This window comes from Erithacus rubecula (assembly GCF_903797595.1).
Source record: "Erithacus rubecula genome assembly, chromosome: 4".
Lineage (NCBI taxonomy): Eukaryota > Metazoa > Chordata > Aves > Passeriformes > Muscicapidae > Erithacus > Erithacus rubecula.
In genome coordinates this window covers 36169854-36191047 of record NC_136686.1, presented here as the reverse complement: position 1 = coordinate 36191047, position 21194 = coordinate 36169854, and the positions used below count along the sequence as shown (strand labels likewise).

General features: G+C 40.7%; 2 protein-coding genes across 7 annotated transcripts in view; one reads left to right on the top strand and one right to left on the bottom strand.

Moving 5' to 3' along the window:
* Window positions 1-338: 338 nt before the first annotated feature.
* Window positions 339-18358, top strand: MDM2 (MDM2 proto-oncogene). Of its 3 annotated transcripts, XM_079303934.1 has the most exons (12): window positions 367-474; window positions 802-875; window positions 966-1038; window positions 3593-3667; window positions 4031-4164; window positions 4323-4372; window positions 5650-5717; window positions 5867-5960; window positions 8474-8634; window positions 9626-9781; window positions 11210-11287; window positions 12820-18358. In XM_079303934.1, the coding sequence occupies exons 3-12, from the start codon at window positions 970-972 to the stop codon at window positions 13387-13389; spliced, it is 1455 nt and encodes a 484-aa protein (XP_079160060.1). In that variant the 5' UTR covers window positions 367-474; window positions 802-875; window positions 966-969; the 3' UTR covers window positions 13390-18358. The 3 variants fall into 3 exon arrangements, with proteins under 3 accessions (XP_079160061.1, XP_079160059.1, XP_079160060.1); XM_079303935.1 differs by lacking the exon at window positions 802-875 and having other exon boundaries at window positions 339-474; window positions 8477-8634; XM_079303933.1 differs by lacking the exon at window positions 802-875 and having other exon boundaries at window positions 339-474.
* CPM (carboxypeptidase M) overlaps window positions 16567-21194 on the bottom strand; it is a 31222-nt gene continuing 26594 nt past the window's right edge. For 2 of the 4 annotated variants that reach the window (XR_013773999.1, XR_013774000.1), the window contains 3 exons: window positions 20944-21092; window positions 19651-20285; window positions 16567-19555 (listed from right to left, as the gene is read on the bottom strand). Coding sequence is in view for 2 of the 4 variants with exons in the window: in XM_079303936.1 (XP_079160062.1) it covers window positions 20046-20285; window positions 20944-21092 (389 nt within the window). In the remaining 2 variants the exon portion in view is untranslated. Of the gene's footprint in view, window positions 20286-20943; window positions 21093-21194 lie in introns of all 4 variants that reach the window. The other 2 variants (XM_079303936.1, XM_079303937.1) reach the window with 1 other exon arrangement.

The window sequence follows — 21194 nt, the reverse complement described above, 5'->3', positions numbered from 1 at the left end:
AAAAAAAAAATTTAGAAGGCACGAGCGACCACTGGAAAACCCACGTGGGTCTATTCCCGTGTCGGGATACCCCCTTGTCCGGGCATCCCTGTGTGGGGCTATTCCCGTGTCGGGATATCCCCGTGTCGGGATACCCCCTTGTCCGGGCATCCCTGTGTGGGGCTATTCCCGTGTCGGGATATCCCCGTGTCGGGATACCCCCGTGTCCGGGCAGCCCTGTGTGGGTCTATTCCCGTGTCGGGATATCCCCGTGTGGGGCTATTCCCGCCCCGGCCGGGCTGCCGGGGGAGCTTTTCCCTCAGGCCGTTCCCGCAGCTGTTCGGCGTTGGGCGCGCCAGGGGGCGCTGCGGGCTCCAAGATGGCGGCGGGCGGCGCGCGCGGCGCGGCGGGCCCGCGGTAGAGCCCCGGGCAGGGCCCCGCCGGTCCCGGCGCTCTGCCCGCCGCGGGCCGGGAGCGGAGCGGGCGTGGCAGGCGGTGCGTGGGGATCGATCGCGGCTCGCTCGGGGGCCCAGGGGCACCGGGGGTCCGGCTCGTCGTTCTGCGGCCTTCGGTGCTGGGGGAGGGGCTGCCGCTGGGGGAAGGAGGCCGGGCGGGCGGGGGCCGCGGGGAAGCCGCTGTTCCTCCCCGGCGCCGTCTCTCCGCGCCGCCTGAGCCCGCCGCGTTCGGCGGGCGCGGTGAGTCACGCCGCGCCGGGCCCGCCCGCCTGCCCCCCGCGGTGGCTCGGCGGCGGCGCTGCGGGTCATGCTCGGGCATGTCGGGCCGGGCCGCGCGGAGCTAAGCCCTGACTTGCCCTCCCGGCAGCGCTATATAAGGCCCGGCCCGGCCGGGTCGGCCCAGACGGCGGGTCCGGCGTGTGCGCTGGACGGGGCGCCCAGGTGAGTGGGCCCCGCCGGCCTGGCGGCTGCCGCCCGCCCGGGCTGTGTCGCCGAGTGCCGCGATCTGAGGTTTTTCTCCCTTAACTGCAGGCAAATGTGCAATACCAAGATGTCCTCCCTTACGGATGCCTCCTCTGTCCCCGCTTCGGAGCAAGAGGCGCTGGTCAGTAGCTCTATTGGGCGCGATTTTTTTGCATGCTTTTTGCAGAGTTTTAGCGGCTTTTTCAGAAGAATCACTGTGCTTAGGGAGCGATGGTTGGAGAAAAGCCAGGAAGTCCAGCCAGTAAAGGTGGTCTCTCTTTGGTTCTGTAGTAAATAAATCTTAATCGTAATTGAGAGTGCAGGGTGATGGTATAGGTCTAGACTGTTTCATGGAGACATCCTGGAGATGGTTTTTTACTTTCTTTTAATAAAAAGGATCCTGTGATCCAGTTTGATCGTGGTGAGTATGGGTGGAAATTTTTGACAGATGATAACTGAAGAGCTGTGGGAAAGCTCCATCGTACAAAACATACTGTTGATTAAATAATCTGATGATTTTCGACTTTCTGCTCTATTGGGATTCATAAGAAGGTTGTAAAAAGAGTCTTCATTTCTGTTCATGGCTTTACATTTCCAGGTTTTCCATGATAGAGTGATAGTTCTGCTGTTTCGTCTTTAGATTTCCTGAGGATGGAAGCCTTTTACACCTGAAATGCGAGTTTAAAAACTATATGTACAATGATGAATGAACTAGATTATCTTGTGTAGAAGGGTAAAGCTTAAACTTGACTTCAGAAAAACTTAAAAAATGTGAAGTTGCAGAACAGCAGACTGTTCAAAATTTTTTTTTTTAATTTGTGTCTTCCTTTTTTTTTTTTTTTTACATCATATTGTGTTATTACTGTCTGCTGTCAGATGTGCAAAGCTACAGAACTTCGTACTTGTAGGAGTCAGGAGGAGAAGGCTGGGGAGTAAAACTGGGCTTAGCTGTGGATTCGGGGTTCTGAAACTGTCTTGCTATGCTTAGCTGTCAGTACTACTTGAATAAATTATTGCTTGCTTCCTTTATGAAACTCTAATATATATGCCACATATTCTACATAATTCAGTTCTTAGGAGGGAGTGAATGAACAGCTAATGTTGTCCAGGAGCTTAGTTAATTTTTTCATGATGTGTAATTCTTACATTAATTTCTTGTTAGCTCACTAAAACTTAACATTGGTTTTAGCAGATCTTTGGAATGGAATGTAGGGGAGTTCCCTTCCTTCACCCTTCCCTCGAACATTTATTCCTTGTCTCATGGTATTTTATTCATACTTCCCTGTTTTGGTTTGGGGATTTTTTGTACTTTCTGTGGGTTTTTTTTAGCATTTTGTTTTATGCAATGTATCAGGATAGCTAAACATTAGCCTGGTTTTAGAACGGTTACACAGTTATTAAAGAGGTGACACTAGAATATACTGTGCTGGGAGCATCAGTGACTCCACAGGCGTTGCTGTTGTGGCATTCCCTGCAGCTTGTTCTTGTCTGCTGGCTCAGCTGTGTGGGACAGTGCAGTTTGTATCTATGGGGGAAGTGATTTTTCTTGTTTAATTTTTCCTCTGCCTTGGAAATTGTCATAGACTGACTGCAGATTAAACTGCTGGCACAGTCTGGGAGGCCATTGCAGAGGTAGGAGTGAGTGAAGTATGGTGGAAGGGACACGGTGTGCTTGTCCTAGCTAAGAAAAGTCTTCAGAGGTAAAGCAGCCCAGCTGGCAGATGCAAAACCAAAACCCCAGAAACTGTCACAGAAGGAGACTAAGAAAGAGGTGGACCAGTGTTTTCCTTTATCACTTGCACTCTGGACCTGACTCCCTATGGGAGTCATGGTCATGGTTAAAGGAGTGAAGCTGAACTCCCCAGGACCCAGCCCTGGCCTTGGAACTAATAAACAAGTCCTGTAGCTCCAGTTTAGGAATTTGTATTTACCAGTGTGTTGAGGCTTAACCCCAGCTGCCAGCTAAGTAGCATGCCTTGTTCCCTGCCCCCCAACTCCTTGGTGGGATGGGGGAATCAGGAAAAAAGGCAAAACCTGTGGGTTTAGTAATTGAAGTGAAGTATAAAAGTAATAGTAAAGAAAAGGAAGTTAAATCCAAGGAAGGCAAGTGTTGCACAATGCAGTTGCTCATCATGTGCTGATGGATGCCCAGCCTGTCCCCAGACATCAGTCAGCACCTCCTGGTCAACTCCCCTGTTCATAACACTAGGCCTGACATTCTGTGGTGTGGAATATCCCTTTGGCCAGGTGGGGTCAGCTGTGCTGGCCATGTTCCCTCTTGGCTTGTTGTGCACCTCCTCACTGGCAGAGTGTGGGACACTGAAAAGTCCTTGACTTAGTGCAGCTACTGAGCAACAACAGCATGTTCTGAACATTATTCTCCTGCTAAATCAAAAACACAGCACTGTACCAGCTACTTGGAAGAAAATGAGCTATCCCAGCTGAAATCAGGGGACAATTAAAGACTGGGGTTTGAGCTAAGATATACAGTGTATGAGAAGTTTAGTATGGTTTGGTTCATATTATTAGCTTTTAAGTTTGAACTTTGCAAAGTGAAAAAGTTGAGTGAAGATAGGTTTTAATGCTGTTGTATGTTTGCATATCAGATTAATACAGAAGGAGGAAGACAACCTGTATAAATAATGGGTTTTTTTGTGAATAATTACTGCATACTGTTTTTCTCTTTCCACACACAGGTTAAACCAAAGCCACTGTTGTTGAAACTGTTAAAGTTAGCTGGTGCTGAAAAGGATACTTTTACTATGAAGGAGGTAAGAACTTTTAATCATTAAAGGTAGACTACAGTCAGTACTGTTAGATTGTTTTGGGTTGGGTAAATGGAGGTGGGAGACAGTTCTTCATAGCTTGTCTAGAAATTGAGATAAGACACTGTGTTTATTCTCCTGCTGACTTATAACTGGATATTTAGCGAGTTTCTCAAAAATCTGAATAAAAGTTTCTAGTGGTCAGTAGAATAGCAGTGTTCTTTTGGAATGATAGATGAAAATCTGTCGGCTCAAAGAGAGTTGTAAGCAGAGTTTGAAGAGCAAATTTTAATGTATTTAATAAGCTTTGTCTTTTATACTTGAAGCAATAATCTGGGTATTTAACATCTGTATTTAATTTTTTTTCAGGTAATATTCTATATTGGACAATATATTATGTCTAAGCAATTATATGATGAAAAACAACAGCATATTGTACACTGTGCAAATGATCTCCTGGGGGATTTATTTGGAGTAACAAGCTTTTCAGTAAAAGAACACAGGTAAAATGGGATTCTTTTCGAGAGTCTGGTTGGGAAATGATGAAGAGCATAATGCCTATGTCCCTTTTTAAACTCTTCGAATCTTCAGAGGTGGTAAGAGCTCCTTTATGGTTACATGTAGCTAACTTGTATCATCTCTTTCTTTATCCCTGTTTAAGGAGACTATATTCAATGATTTCCAGAAATCTGATAGCAATCAATCAACAAGGTAAGCTAGTTTAGGAGGTTGATTTGTTTCAGTAGAGAGAATATAATTTACATAATGTATCTTGCAGGTAGTGATCAGATAACAAACAGCAAGCTTTCCAATGTTAGCTATTTGGCTTTGCTGACTATAGTCCAGAGCAATCACAAATAGTGAAACAAAGCAAACACTTGCCTCTTCAAGAGGAGAAAAATTTCCCATCAGAGCATTTGGGTAACTTTATGGACTAGAACCAGAAAAAGCACAGAGCTGAACAAAAAGGCTACTAAATTACAAACTCAAGTCATTTGCTTGTATTTGTTACTGATGAAGACCTCAACAACATATAAAGTTTCAATATGAAAAATTAACTTCTTAAACTTACGCCAGCAATGAAATCAGGGCAAAGGCTCCTGGTTTTTTTGGGTTTTTTTTTAAATGTTAGAGTTCTATTTTAATTTTTGAAACTGAATGTGAAAAACATTTAGAACTGGTCATTCTTAGTTATACTCAGCCCTGTTTTAAACAGGCTGTATTTTTTTAAAAACTAGCTTTGTGGTGATGCTGTCGATAGCCACTCCTTGAATGGAGAATTGTTATACACAGTCCTGCAGTATAAAAATGTTCAATATAGCTGTAATTTTTGCCTAATGTGGGGTATGATACAGAAGTTAAACAATGGAAGCCATTTTGTAAATTGGCTTCTAAATCTGTATAAAGGCACCCTTTGTTTCTAATTTTTCCTAAAGGCAAATGTTCAGCTGCTGAAGATGGGAAACTTGCTGTCTTTGTCATCGCCATTGTTAAGCTTGCAAACTCAAATTTATCTTTCAATTGTTTTTTCATGAAAGATTCTTTATTAATTCAGAATCTGTCTGTTAGTAAGCATATATCATTAACAGCAGCTGACTTTTCTTCTGTCGCACGTCTTTTTAATTCAGGGTTCCCATAAGATGATAAGTACTGAAAAATACTTTGGAGAGGAAAAAATAATTACTTTTCATGCCTATATTCTTTCATATCTGCAGAATCACCATTTATGCACAGACTTCATTTGAAGCCACTTATCATAGAATTCTGAGCTGCTTTCTGTTGACATTTCTTCTTTCTCCCCACATTTCCACTTCTGTAATGTTACAGGGAAGGTGCTGTACACACCTGAAAAACAAAGGAGCGTTGTGTTTTTTTCCATTGTTGCAAAATGTCTGGATTTTAGGTTTTACTTAGAATTTGCTTTTTGAGCCTGAAATTAACTTTTTTTGCTATATTGTATTACGGGTTTTATTTTGGTTTGGTTTCAGACTCTACCCCTGTTGACACACCTGAGGATGATGCCACATCTCAGCTTGAAGAAGAAAATGTTATTAAGGTGCTATTTTTATTTTATTTGGATAAATTTTCTGAGTTGTACATTCTGTTCAGTTTTGCATGATAGTGTTAATGGTTTTGTGTAGTCAGTTGATTCTAGCACTTTACCTCATATTCATGCTCAATCTTACTCAGTATTTCTATTATCAGGAGTCAGTGGAAGAGTTGGACGAGAAGCAGACTTCATCAAACATGACTTCCAGACCAACTACATCTTCTAGGAGGAGGACACACAGTGAATCTGGTATCTGCAGATTTATGATGTAGAGCTTTCAGTAGCATGGCCACTTAGGGGGGAAAAGCTACGTTCTCTTGTCTTGCTGACTTGAAAGATGCTGACAAATACTAGTCATGTTTTTCTGCTTATCTAAAACAAATTGTTCAGTCTGAAAGGAAAACACAATTCCTTGCATTGCTCCAGTGTCACATTGCAGTTTGGATCTCTAGAATTGTTAGTAAGATGATGGAATAACTTGCTCCACAGCTCTGTTAAACTTTTTCACATCAGCAAGACTTTATCAGTCATGTTATCTTCATGATGAGAACACTTCTGTTTGTAATCGACTGATATCATCAAATTAATTTCAATTATCTCTGTAGACAGCCACAAAATTTGACATTTTGTTTGTTCACTAAAGCTGGTTTTCATTGGATTTCAACTGGTGGGAGGCATCAAAGGTATGGTAGTAGCACAGGATAGTTTTGGATATATTCAGGTACCCCATCGTTCATTAAGCACTCGTTAAAACATTTGGTGACCTAAGCATCATATTTGCCTCCCCTTCGTCATTACTGTGGTCATTCAATAATCACTGGCAAATACATGTTCAAAATACAAAATTTTTCTTCTGATAAGTAGCAATGACAATCTGGTCAGCATAAACCTGAGTAAGTTTCTCAATGGAAGCATTCTCTACAGTTCTACAAAAATATTATTCTGTGGAATTTCTTGTATTATTTTGTTCCATCACTTACTGCCTCATGACTTGGTGGTTGTAATTACCTGGGCAGTGATAACCTCCTATCACTGCACTGTTCCTTTTCTTCACTTGCTCAGGAGCATTTTTCAGTTCCTCAGCTTTCAAGCAGTATTTTTTGTGTCCCTCATCGGCCCCTGTTACATTAAGTCAGTCCCAAACCAGTGCTGTGTTTCTGAGCGGTTTGCACTAAATTAAAAGAACACTTTAATGTTGTAACTAAAACTGATGAAAGGATGGAAAGTCTCAGTTAAACATCACAACCTGTAATATTTAGGCATAACACAGAGCACATGAGGTCCTGTGTTGTGCTTACTTATTGTAGGTTTGATTATTAACTCTTGGGTTTGCATCCATTTATTAGTTTGTTACAACCTTAAGAGTTCTTTTAATATAGTGTTTTTATATACACTTTTTTTCTAATTTGTAGGAAATCTTCCCTTTAAACTACTATTCTTGTTAAATTGGGATGGTAGCGGCTCCTTTGGAGCCACTAAATAGTGTATAGAGACCTTGTGGTGATCAGTATCAGTACAGCATGGAGCCATGACAACTAAATGAGGACAACGATGGACAGGAGCAGCCTTTGTGCCTGGGGGCACCAAGTTTGGTGGGGCTCTCAGGGCTGAAAAAAGAAAAGAAAGGGGCTGAGCCAAGAAGCACCAAGGGAAAGTAAGAGAAGTCTCAAAGTATGTACAAGTGTTTTGTTCTCCTTTTTTATTACTGATTTTTTACAATGAAAGATCCGAGACTTGAAGACTTGTGGATTGTCCCAGTGTGATTTGCAAGGCAAGGGAGAAGATGGGCAACAGAGGGTGGGTGCAAAAGGCACCTGTGGGGAGGCAGCAGGCTTGTACCAAAGCCTGTTGAACCAAAAGTTGTTGGCATCTTGGGAGATTTTCACTCCGCTGCACTGACATTCTGAATTTACAACACATTTTTACATAAAATTGTTTTTTACTAGATGCTCTAGAAGTCAATGGAGCTTACTTACCCCTAAAATGCTGTGCTCTTAGTCCTTATGCTGCTGTAGGTGGTTGTTCCAAAACACAATGCATTTATGAAGTGTTGTCTTTTTGCCTTCAAACCAAGCATGCTTAATAAGCATGCTTAAAGCAATGCTTTCAGAGTTCAGCTTTGACATGGTATGTCTTGAAGATTTTCTTGCTAGGGTGCAATGAAAGTTCTTACAGTTTTTTACAAGAATCTTCTTGAGTAAATACAATTACATACAGTGCAACAATTCACTGACAAATATGTTGAGGTGTCTGAAACTTGAACCTGAACTTACCTTGCTTAGCACAAGGTGTTCTCTGGGAACTAATTGCTCTATCTCCCTACAAATTCTGGAGTGGACTCAGAAGCCCTCTGAAAGTGCCTTTCTGTCTGTTGCCTGTAGAGGGAGTGAGGACAAGTAAGATTCTACCTGTATTTCTTAAAATTAGGAAGGGTTTAACATGTCATATGTGGAGTAAAAATTCCTTCAAATTTGCAATTGTTTTTCATGTGGAGTTTGCTATTCATAAGCTCTACTGTTGGGACAAGTGGGGAAAGCCAACCCCTGAAATACTGGTTGCAGAAACATTTCACGCTATATGGGTATAAGTGTTACTGTGTCTTTTTAAATAAGTCTTAGTGACTTTTTTGCCCCATAAAAAAGTTACTGCAATTATTATATTTCTTTATAGTAAATAGTATTTTAAGCTTCTGTTGAGAATGTTCAAAACTGCACATTGCATAGATGCTTTTGAGTAATAAAATAATTCTTGACTATGCCCAGAAGAAAACTCTTCAGATGATCTGCACAGTGACAGAAGAAAGCGACACAAGTCAGACAGCATTTCTTTGACGTTTGATGAAAGTCTCTCCTGGTGTGTAGTCAGTGGTCTGTGCCGTGAAAGAAGCAATAGCAGTGATTCAACAGATTCTCTTTCCATTCCTGTAAGTCAAAAGAGAAATGTAAAATATTTTTGTGGTAAACATTTTGCAGATGCCACAAGTGCAAACATGTATCTGAAAACACAATGTTCTTAATTAAAAGCAGCAATGCCTTCAGTGCTGTCTGAGGAAAGAAAAGAGGTTGAAAGAAAAGTAGGTGTGTGGGTGGAGTGGGGTTTTTCATAGATCTGCTGGCAAGCTGAAGTGAAATTTTTAAAAATACTAACATTGAATATTCTTTAAAAACCCAAGATCCTCACTGCTTGGTGCAGTGGGGAAAAAAATGTCAGATGTATTTTGTGTTTTAAAATAAGTATTTCTTACAATGCTAAGAGACAAAAAGAGTCACGGGCATTCCATAATTCAGAGTTAGGTGCTAGTTTTGGTGCAGCTTTGGTACTCAATGGAATGCATGCTGATGGTGCATTGTATTCATTTGCCATGCCACTACTTAGAAGTTTTATACTGTTTTTAGCAAACACCTAGGCAAATTATTTGTGGTTAGATTAAGTCATGAAGAGCTGAACTAACAGTATATGTGGTCATGTGTGAATTTTGAACATACTGTGTTCTAATTTGACAGAACTAGTACTCTATCTTCAGTCTAGCTGTTTTGTAATTGTTAAACCATGGTCTCAGACTAAACAAAGTTTATTAGAACAGAATTTAATGTCACACAGCCAAAAGATACCATCTTCTTGCGTCTGTTCTTTCACTTTTTTAAGAGGGACTTTCTGAAATAATAACTGCAACCTTTCAGCTGCCTGTAGGCTGAGTGCAGTTTCTTATTACAGAGCCAACAAAAGGCTTCCAGACCTAGCTTTATTTTTACCCACCTATGATTTGTTTAGTATTGTCTCTCACAACAGCTGGTCCTTTTTCTTTCATAGGTAATTATACTGAGTAGTACAGTATCCTGAGTTGTTTTAACAGTAATGTTGTGTATATGGACTGGTGAGGTTGAATATGTGCTTGCTTTTTTGTTTTTTTCCAGGATCTTGATGCTAGTTCATTAAGTGAAAACTCTGATTGGTTTGACCACAGTTCTGTATCAGACCAGTTTAGTGTTGAGTTTGAAGTTGAGTCTATTTATTCAGAAGATTATAGCCATAATGAAGAAGGGCAGGAGCTCACAGATGAAGATGATGAGGTACTATCTGCTATGCTTGTTTGACCCCTGGGGGAGGGGAGGGGATGAGAAGAGAAGATAATTTCAACATGAAAACTTCCTGTAAGTTTCCAAGGAGAACTCCTTAGATATAATTTCAGACTGCATATACTGGTGTTACAATCTGCACCCAGTTATTCATTAAATCAAATAACATATCAGTGCAGTTGGGTCACCCTTACACAACCCACTACCCAGTGACTGAAATGGTGCTGAGGCTTTCTGCAGGCTCTGAAAACAGACTGGATAGGAAGGTCTGGTGCTTAACTTCTCTCACCAGCTGTTGGAGTCTGTGGCAGCATGTGTACTTTAGTCTTTCTGCATTTTTAATTCTAGAAGTATGTATTGAGCTTTGACAACACTTGATACCAAAGGAAACATTTCTGATTAACTCTTTCCAGAGGGGTATGTCCAAGATTTTGCCTCGATAAATGTAAATGTTACATAGAGATGCTGAACCGAAGACTTAGAAATCTTTATTAGTAGGCAAGAAGACAGAAAAATTTGGATTACCACAATTTTCAAGAGATTTCTGGAATGTTGGGAATGAAGTGAGAATGTATGTGGGGTTTTCTTTCTGGGTTAGTTTTTTGTTACTTTAGGAGGTTAATCAGCTCATGGCAAGGTTGGGTAAGTACCAGAGGCAGAATTCACCGGGGGCATCCATGATTGTGGTACCTGAGAGGCTGAATGGGACTGACTGTACTGATGTACACCAAGCTGTAGTGTAGTGCAGAGCTGTAACCTGAGAGAGGATGGTAATTTGGAGGAAGAAAGAATTGAGGTGTGCCTCTGCTCCAGACAGTAGTTTTGGGAATTGCAGATGGCAGGTGTTCAGAGGGGCCTCTGGAGGTTTGTCTTACCCACCTGCCCTGGCTCAGGCACAGCTAATTGCCCAGGTCCATGTCCAGATGTCTTTTGAGTATCAGGGATGGTGGTTTCATAGATGCTCAGGGCAACCCATGCCTGTGCCCTTTCATCATCACAGTGAAAGGTGTCTCCTGATACTCAGAGGGAGCCTCCTGTGTTTAATTTGTGCTAATTTAATTTGCCTCTTGTCCTGCCACTGGACACCACTGAAAAGAATGTCTCTGTGTTCATGGTGTCATCCTCTCATGTATTTACCCACATGGATCAGGCATCTGCCCTGAGCCTTCTCCTGGCTGAACAGTCCCAGCTCTTTCAGCCTTTCCTTACATGAGAGCTCCTCTAATCCATTAATAATCTTAATAGCCCATCCCTGGAGGCTATTAGCTTGCTATCTGAAAATCGTATCAGGTTAAAAATATTTGGGGGTTTTAATTAAATGCCAAAACCCAGTTTTATATATATATAAATAAATATATATATATATATATATATATATAAAATATATATATAATTTTTTTTTTTTTTTTTAATTTAAACTAGGTTTATCAGCTGACTATTTACCAGGATGAAGATAGTGATGCTGATTCATTTGATGAAGATCCAGAGATTTCTCTAGCTGTGAGTAAAAACTTGTCTGGTGAAGCATCATAACTTGGGTAAACTGACATAGAATAAGTCAAGAAGTATAGATGAATTCTATTGCTACCAGTGATTTTTTTTAAGAATTAAATTGACTTTTTCTTCTATGTGTAAAGGTTCCAATACAGTATTTTAATTACTGAGCATGTGATTATTAAGGAATCTTGGGTTGTTTTTTCTTTAACGATTAATAAACTTCCTAGTCCATTATTAAAACCCCAATCCCACACTAATTTACTATTTCATTGACTTAAAGGAAGGAAATTATTTGGAGCCTAAATCTGACTTTGTCCACAAAATGGAAGAAAAATTAAAATCTTAGTCATGTGTATTTAAAAAATTGTTCCTATAAATCTGAATATCTACTTTTATTGTCCAGCTTGAATGAAGGTATCTGTAGCATACAAATAATGAAGGCAAGCCTTTTTTCAGAGCAGTACTGTAAAAGTAAAAGAGGCCTTGACTACATTCTTTGTGACAGTTCTTGAAGAGTGGAAAGAAATTTACAGTCTTGAGGCAAAGTATGGAGATGTTTGTGAAAAAACACTGCATTTTGACTCTAATGTGAGATCTCCTTATTTGTATTGGCTTTTCACATTTGTGGAATTGTGAAGTGTTCCAGTCCCTTGATAGTCTATAGGACTGAGGAACTTTGTTAAAGACAGGGCTGGCCACCTTCTGAAAACATAGCAGTGCTTATGTGTGGAAAAAAAGACCAGTACTTTATTTTTAGGATTTAAATTTTTAGGATTAAAATTGGTATTATAAGATTTTGATATTACTGATGTTGTTCAGGACTTGTGTAAGTAAGCTTCGGGTTGGTTTTTTGTTTTTTTTTTTTTAATTTCCCCTAGAGCTTGCATTACTTCTAAGAAGGGTCTCTGTCCTTAAAAACAAAAATGTATTTTTGAGGAAAGAGTGGTTTATTTTCATCGTAGCATATGGAGTAAGCTGATGCAGCCCTGTTTTTGCCCTAGTATTTTTTTCCTGTCCCCTCGTTGCGGTGTTTTTGCATTGGCCCGTTTGGTGTGCCGCGGCTGTGCCGGAGCGCCCTCGCGCGGCCGGTCCGTGCACCAGCAGCTCAGCACAGCGCAGGGGAGGAGGCAAGCAAGGAAGGAAAGAAGGAAGGAAAGAAGGAAGGAAGGGTCCCTCTGTCTTCAGTAGCTCCCGCTACAGAGGCCCATAGTCGAAAAGAAGGGAAATCACATTTTTCATAGGGGCCCCTGAAGAATTTTGTGGTCTGGTTTCTGCAGTTTTGCATAAGAAATAATAAATGGTTCTAATCACAAACCTGCTGCAAAACGAAGGAAAGACTTTTAAAATAAGAGGCATTTTAATCTAAAACTGTAAAATGGGGCCAAAACCCCTGAATGGAATTTTAAAATTGTAAACAAGTTGATAGCTCAACATAATAATTATTTTGGCAATAATAAATTGTTTATAGTCTCTGAATACTTCAGTTGTAAATGCTCCAAGTAGCTTATGCTGTTCCAACCTTTGATTCACTAAAGGATTATTGGAAGTGTCCCGAATGTAATGAGATGAATCCTCCACTTCCACGACATTGCCATAGATGCTGGGCTCTTCGTGAGGATTGGCTTCCAGATGAAAAGAGTGAGAAATTGGAAAAGAGCAAATTAGAAGCCTCCTTTCTTGCAGAGTCTGGAGAAGGTTTTGATGTTCCTGACTGCAAGAAAACCAAAATGACTGAAGATAAAGAACCAGCTGTTGATCAGAATGAGGATAAAGCATTACAGCTTTCTGAATCTCAGGAAAGTGAAGGTTATTCCCAGCCATCAACATCAAGCAGTATGTTCTGTAGCAGTCAGGAGGACTTTAAGGAACCTGAGAAGAGGGAAATGCAAGAAAAAGAGGAAAGTATGGAATCCAGTCTGCCTGTTACTAGCATAGAGCCGTGTGTCATATGTCAGAGCAGACCTAAAAATGGCTGCATAGTGCATGGCAAAACAGGACATCTCATGTCGTGTTTTACCTGTGCAAAAAAGCTCAAGAAGAGGAACAAACCCTGCCCAGTGTGCAGACAGCCCATACAAATGATTGTACTAACTTATTTTAGTTAGACACTTGTTGACTGGAAAGCTGCAGAAGAAACTTCATAAACTGGTTAAGAGAGTAAGAAATTATTTTTGTATGCTTATTGGAAAGTTAATATTTTGTGTCTCATGGTGTTCTGTGTGAAAAATAATTGCTGACATAAATGCACTGAAGTTATTAAGAGGTTTCTCTAATATTTGTAAGTCAACTTGGAGATTTTAAATCCTTCTCAGTAGAAGTAACCAGGTCCTCTAAACCATCTGTATCTCCAAGTGTTTAATGTTCCATGCAAGTCAGTGACATTTGTTTTATTGAATTAAATACACTCATTAAAATGCCACATTCAGTGATTGTTGGAGGAGAGACATGTTGAAGTGTTTATTTTTGCAAGTTGCTCATTTAAGAAATAAATGATTATCTAGGTTCCAGGTTTTGTTGCCTGGTGAAGATACAAGGCTCAATCAGACCCCTGTGAAAAAGTCAATAAAATGAATAAACAGAATCTTTTCTTAAATTCCTCCAAGTAACCAAATTCTGTGGGAGATCTTACCAGGAAGTAGGGAAAGATGCGGTAGAAAATAATTAATACTTTGGAAACAAAAGAGGGTATTGTGTGTCTTTTATTTTTATAGTGTGCATTGTAAACTTAAGGGCTGTGTGTCCCCTGAAAAGTCATTGATCCAAGCTCAGTCATACAGTTCTCTCTCAAATGGCTTGAGAAACTGGCATTTGTGGGTACTGATCATGATGATGATGATTATTAATTTAGCAGCATGAAATAAGTCTCAGGCAGACAAGATAAATGAAGGATATGCTACGAACTGTCATATCAGGCAGTATTAGGGGACAGTTTTCTTCTTCTCTTGTTTCTGACTTACCAGAATACATTCAGCTGCATTGCTACATTCACTGTAATAAAAATAGAAAAAAACCCACCTTCATCTGCAGAAACAATTAAGCTGTGCAGTTCCAGCTCACATTCTTTAACTGCAGTACTCTTTCCAACTCACTGTTATTACCTGTATCACAAGAATTCTGAAAATCTTTTGTAAGGTGTTTGGCCAACTCAAATTTGGTCTCACTGGATCTGTCCTTTGCTGCTTTTAGCTCTTGTCTCCTCACTGTACTTTGTCAAAAACTTTGTGAAAGTTACCAGTTCTGTGCCCAGGGAGTCTGCTGCCTGCCTCAGTTCTGGGGGCCTTCAGGCAAGGTACTGTGAGTGTGGGAGCCATGATGTGGTAAAGATCACTCAGCTGTTTTTCACATGGAGTTTCTGTACCCAGTGAGTGATACTTACTCCTTTGGAAAACTGTGTTACAAGAGGAGTTGTGTGTTTTCAGCACCTTTTGTTTTTACAGGCAGTTGCTAATTGTGTGCATATAGGGAATGGCATCTAAACAGTCAGGGGAGTGCCAAGAGAGGAGATGTAGTCCAAGTACAGGAGTTGTGCTGTGTTTCCATCTTACAGGCCAAGGCTCAACAGCTTCCCTAGCACCAGCAGTACAAGATTGCTGGTGCCTGTGTGCTGGCACAGAGACTTCCACTGCTCTCCTTAACTCCAGGGCTGCAAATACCTGGAAGTACCCAGGAAAAGGACATAAAGATGTACAGGACAGACTTAGTAAATCCTCAGTTGTGACTTGGTTGGAAAGTAATAACTTTATATGTAAAGACCAAATTATTTGGATTGTTCACATTTTGTTCATACATTTGAGCTATTTCTTTAAAAAAGCCACTAAAAGATACTGGTGTATCTGAAGTTCTAACATAGTTCATTTTAGCTAAGCAAAATATAAACCCCAGTTGTATACATCCAAGTTCTCACTTGCAAGTTTCTTTCCTCCTGCAATTTGTAAAGGGACAGCAGGTAGTAGCTGAAAGTTCTTTGAAGTTTTTTGATCAGCAGAAACTTTTAATGGGTTTTATAGGATTTGATAGTCCTTCAGCCTGAGATAGAGAAGGCCTTTGGGCAGACAGATAATTTTGTTCAAGTAGGGATACTAGCTACCTGCCTTACTTTGCACTTTCTATTAATGTTTTTTATTGATTTTTGATTTGATAAATTTAGTTGCAGTGAGGCTTGCAGAAGCTTTTCACTGCACTTGCAGGTGAGAGAGAACTGTAGATGTGTGTGTGCAGAAGCATCAATAACATGGGAACTGTACTTAAAAAGTTTCATCTTCTTATGAAGCTTTGTCCACTGCATTGTCTCCCATGTCTCCCCTGTCTCAGCTTGATGCCTTCTCTGCAGTTGCTGCCCTGGCTGTGTGACTGCAGTGCTGGGGGAGCAGCTGTCCTTATCTGGTTCCTGTTGGGACAGATTGTACCGTCCCACTCTTGGCATTCTTTTCCAGTCACATGCCTTCTGTTGCAGAGAATAGCCCTGGAAGTACCTCCTGCTTGCTACAGTGGTGAGGAAATGGGGAAATTTAATTTCTCCATCTGCAAATCAAGTGTTTTGGTTTGAGTTACATTTTATGCCTTAATAATATTCTAAATGGCTTTTAGTACAACTTTAATTGGTTTGGTGTGGGTGCATGCCTTCCAAATGGAAGTGATGGTATTGATGCCAGTTCCTGTTCCTGTTGGGCAGGTGAGTGCAAGTGCAGGCCTGGCTCCTGGGGGCAGTCACAGTGACTCCTGTGGTGACTCCTGGGAGTGGCCCGGAGCCTTTGGCTCTGCCTCCACCCCCTCCCAGCCTGGCCCTGCTCCGTGTGTGGGCATGAGCACTGAGCCCCCTGCTTGTCCTGGCCCTCGAGCACGCTCCTGGCCTTGGGTAGTGGCACAAAAATCACTGAAATTTTGGTACAAAAGTTGCTCCTTCTTGGTGCAGTATTTGAGATCCTTATTTAATATCACACACATTTTAATCTTTAATTTATTGCAGTTTGTAAATATCTTTGTGCTCACAGTTGATGTTTTGAGCTCTTATTTATTGAATTAGTCTACTGGTACATGTGTAGTTATATAAATATGCTTATTTTGTAAATCACAGGCACAAGAAAAATATTTTAAGAAATGTAGCATTAAAATACAGAGAAATACTTATATTGTATTCAGATTGAGAATGGCACAGAAAGATCTATGGCTATGTTTCCTTTTTCCCTTTCGTTACAATAACTTTTGCATTGAACCTGAACAAGATTTATTAAATAGGGATGGTGCTGGTGCAACATTAGCATAGTGAAAATGTTTGGATGGTGTTCTGCTTTCCTTTGGAGTGCTTTTGCATCCCTCAATACAGGCAAGGAGCTGACAGACTGCTTTTGGGGGTGATGGTGTGGGAGATACAGGACAGTGATGAGAGGCTTAAAGGTTAATTTGCAAAAGTGGTAATGGCTTTGCCTTTAGACAGGTGCCCAAGAAGCTGCAGGGGACACCAGATGCCCATAGGATGCAACTGTATCTGATTTTCAGTAATTTTCTTAGTCGCTTCCTTCTTGCTCATCAAGTAGACAATAGTTATGTATAAATGGTGCAAGAGCTTGCATTTATTCTTTTTTAGAAAGTACAATAAACCTACTTGTTTAAATACAAATCTTTAACTATTTACCTATTTGTTAGTATTGACATTATATTAGTATTGAAATTCACCCACACCATCAGGATTGTGGGCTGTGCCATATTGTGCCTCTTCCCTTAGAAGATGATTTAGAAAGGGTAAAGTGCTTTAGAATGCTCACTGGCAAAAAAGATTACATTTCTTCTAAGAGTCTGGTACGATTTTTATCACTGTACATTTGTTCAAATGTCACTGTCTCTGAAGTGTCTGTGCATATGAAGATGCTTGCAGGACTTCAGGCAGATTTTTTTTCTTTTACAACTAACATGAAGAGAAAATTCCTTGTTCTTACAGAAAGTGTCAATAAGAATAATTGTTTCAGAAAATTGTATTTTACAAAAGAAATTAGAAAATTATTAGCAGCCTAATGAAACTGAATAAATAGGATGAAAATAGGTTGACGATTTTTTTTTTCCGCGTCTTAATCTAAGGCTGCTGTTGTGTTAGGACATAACTTTACATAAAGTTCATCATTTTAAAGCAGGTAATTTATTCAGCATATTAACTTCTGCCCCACCATGTGTGTGGCAAGTTATCATTTATCCCAGGAAGATGTGGCATTTTGTTGTGCAACATTTGGCCTGAAAAGGGCCATTTGCTGTTGTGGGGCTGCCCTGTGGGCAGGAGCACATTGGAGATGTTGATGGGGCTGGTGGACAGGCAGCCTTGTGGAGGGACTGCAGGGTGGCCTTGGTCCCACAGCACTGCAGAGCCTTGCTGGAGCATCAGCCCTCCAGGGGATTCCCTGCCCTGCCTTTCCAGCTCCTCCACACCACAGTCCAAGGCATGTCTTGTTCTTTGAAGGTTGCACAAGCAAAGCGCAAAACCCAGCTTAAGGTTTAACAGAGGGTTGCACTTACTGAACGTGAAAAACTGTTGCTTTTAACTAAAGTGTGGGGGTTTTGTTAGGTTTTTTTTTTAACACAGATGCACTGAAAGCTTCAAGTGAATGCTTCTTTAGTGTATCTGTAGCTATATTATACATGTGAAATTTGTCAGGGATACTTAAAAAGGTGGTGGCTCCCCTTTTGAGTAGATGTTTTAGCTTCACACCTTGCTTTTAAAGGACAGTTCTTGCTCTTCAGCCACAATAGTGGCTGTCAGGATTGATGATTACTTAGCACCTAAAATACCAATAGCTTTTCTAAAACCAGAATACATGTTATCTAGCCAGAATGACTGTTGAATAGAGTAGCTCATAGTGATTTTAAATAACTATGCAACACGCTTTCTACTTTCCAGCTACCCACGGCGTGTATGACCACAGTCAGTAACCATTAAAATGCAAGTATCCATTCCAATTGCACACAGTATAGACCCATTTATGAGAAGTTTCACATGTGTTGCATTTATCTTTCAGTTTTCAGTTATTCTGATGAAATTTGAGAACTGTGTTCCATTTAAAAGCTTTAAATAAAGATTTGTTTATCTACTCCATGGTGCTCTTTTTTTAATGTCATTTACTTGATTGTTATGAGTTTTGGTACTTTGTTTTCACACAGATTCTTACTTTTGTGAGCCAGCTCACAAGCTCTTTCTGCCCCCACTCAGCTGCTGGACTGTTGACTTCTGTCAGATTTCTTTGTTTTGGGAAATTTTTAACGCCAGGAATCTCTTCCAAGTGGGAGGATCAGTGATGGGATTTAGTGGATAATTAATTCTCTATGTGCTAAACAACCCACAGCACATCAGAGGGTGAGAAAAGGTAGAAAATGCAAATTGATATGAGGAAGACATTCAAAAACAGGCTCTTGCACACACAGCCCTCATTGCTATCAGCATTGGTGTTTCAAGCCCTGAGGTGGATTTGCACACTGGATGTGGCGTCTGGCAGACAAGTGGCTGATGCCCAAACTCCACAGCCCAGCTGGTAGGGCTTGGTGTGACAGGCAGCAGTGCCTCAGGAAAGATTTTAAAAGGCATTAAAGGATTAACTGCATTCCTGCATTTTTTATTTACTGTATACAGGGAAAGATTGATGTTTCCAAAGATAATATTTGCTGGTTTACTTTTGAAATTGCTTAAGAAAATTACTGGCAGATAAAGCTTTAAAATAAACACAGGAGGTGGTACTAACTGGCTTTTCTTGATAAATTTTCTGTTTATTGAGCAGCTTCAAAGGGCCCTGAAAATGACTTGCAACTGGCCAGGCAAAAGGAATCTGCTAATCCTGCAGTACAACCCAGCCAGGGAACACTGAAACCACCCTCTGTAACTGGAGCTGGCTTTTGCCTTGCTGAGTGTGCCTGCCAGCTCCTGGCATGGGTGTTAAACAGTCCCAACAGTGGAGTAGCAGGGCAGCGAAGCTGTTGAAACAGTATAAAGCCATTGCTAAAATATTCAAAGAATTCTGAATTGTATGTGGTTCTGTGCCACAGCAAATTCAGTTAAACATGGACAAGGTATAAAGCTGTCTGTGATTCTTTCCAGATTGTTTTCAGCAACTCTGCCATAGGAGAACACTGTTTTGAGAGTCACAAATTCCTCCCTTTTCCCTGTTGGTGCAGATTATCATCCAGCTTCCACAGTATGGCCCTTCAGCAGATACTCACATTTCATTTTCATCTTCTTGTCTTAAAACATGTCTGTGTTACTGGTCTGTACCTGATTTGAGCCCTGAGCAGTCTCATCTGTCCAGGTTAAGAAAGAGCATATATAAAAATGCCATTCTTCATTTTTAACAGTGGCTTTATTATGAGACATTAGTATTGAGCTGATGACTTACAGTTGTGTGGCATCTGAGCTGTTGGCTCAGTGAGGAACCTGAGCTTGCATGAAACATTGCAGTACAATCCTCAATGTTTTTGAATTTAGGAAAAGTCTTCAAAATGTATTTGTACTTTTTTGCATCAAAATTCTACAGTTATTTCCCTAGGCTGTACAAAAATTGTTCAGAGTAAAATACATAGAAAAATAAGACTGTTACCATTGAAAATATGTCTACTATAACTAAAGTAAAACATTCAATTGTCAAGCCAGTATTTTACAAAATACAGTAAACATGATTGTCAGTCTGAGAATTTGGTTTACAAACATACATTCTTTTGCATATACAATTCCTTCTCTGAAAAGCCACATTTGTGCAGGAAAATTTTGCCTTTGCCTTTGTCATTCCTGACTTTATGTGAAAATTACAAACATAGCAGTCATTAAAGCCAAGATGTGCAGGGTTGGTTTTACTGCAGCTGAAGCCCGTGCAAGCTCTTGGTAAAGGGGAATTTTGGGACATGAAGCAACTTTTGATCTGATCTGATCTGAGACCTCTGGGAAAGAGAAGTCCTGTTTCAAAGCACTGAAGTTTCCAGTATTGTCAGGTATTTCCACTGTCTTCAGCATCGATTTAAATCCTGGTACAGTAGCCTAGGAGGAAACACAAAATTGTTCTTGCTTGGTTTGAAACATTGAGTTCAACTGTGAAACAATGATTGTTTACACTTTAAATGTACAGGGGAAAATGTTCCAAAGATACACTTGAGAACATGGAATGGGAAAAGAGTAAAGTTTTCATGTTATAGCAATAAGACTCTTGCTGTAAAAGAGTCAGAATCCTGCAGTGATGCTTAAGCATAAGCCTGTGGCAGCAGGCAGAGCTACAGGGCATGGATGTTCTTTGGACTTCCACAGAGAAACCTTTGACACAAGGAAATGGCAATCATGATGGTGGGTCCAGCCTGGTGCTGTGGATCCCAGGCTGCACCTCCTCACCCTGCAATTGCTCTGTGGTTTGTTTCAAACACCTCAAGCTCCTGTTGCTGTGCTCCAGCTGCTCATCCCAGCTGGCTCCACCATCAAGGTCCAAGGAGTGCATATCTCTGGACATTGAGGACTGTATAAAAAAATTTCCTTTCTGCTGACTAATACTTAAATATATAGTTTTCTAAAAGTCTGCTGAAGAGTCTTTACACCTCCTATCTATGACTTGAGCAGTTCAGCTCATGTACTTCTAAGGCTGCAGTCTCACTGTGCTCAGGAATTCAGTGCAATTAGAAACAACACTTCAGTAAGGCTGCATACTCACATTGATCACATAGGTCCCAGGCAAAAGGAGAAGAAAGTACTCCCCTTGTTCATTTGTTCTGTAGGGGCAGACATGTGGCCTTCCTTTGGCTTCCACGATGGCATTGGGAATAGGATTCCCATTCTTATCAGTAACTTGGCCTTTGACACCTATGGAAAAGGGAGAGGAGGGAAAGATCATGATCTGTAACTAGTGAGCCTCCTTCTCTGAGAAAGGCAGACTGTTCTCTTGCTGGATGCACTCAAAGGCTG

What these genes read in the sequence shown, in the direction of transcription:
- MDM2 (XM_079303933.1), top strand. Translation starts at nt 970, where the DNA reads ATGTGCAATACCAAGATGTCCTCCCTTACGGATGCCTCCTCTGTCCCC. An exon ending in GATAGCAATCAATCAACAAG is followed by an intron (nt 4,373 to 5,649) that starts GTAAGCTAGTTT and finishes GTTTGGTTTCAG; the next exon opens with ACTCTACCCCTGTTGACACA. An exon ending in CAGATTCTCTTTCCATTCCT is followed by an intron (nt 8,635 to 9,625) that starts GTAAGTCAAAAG and finishes GTTTTTTTCCAG; the next exon opens with GATCTTGATGCTAGTTCATT.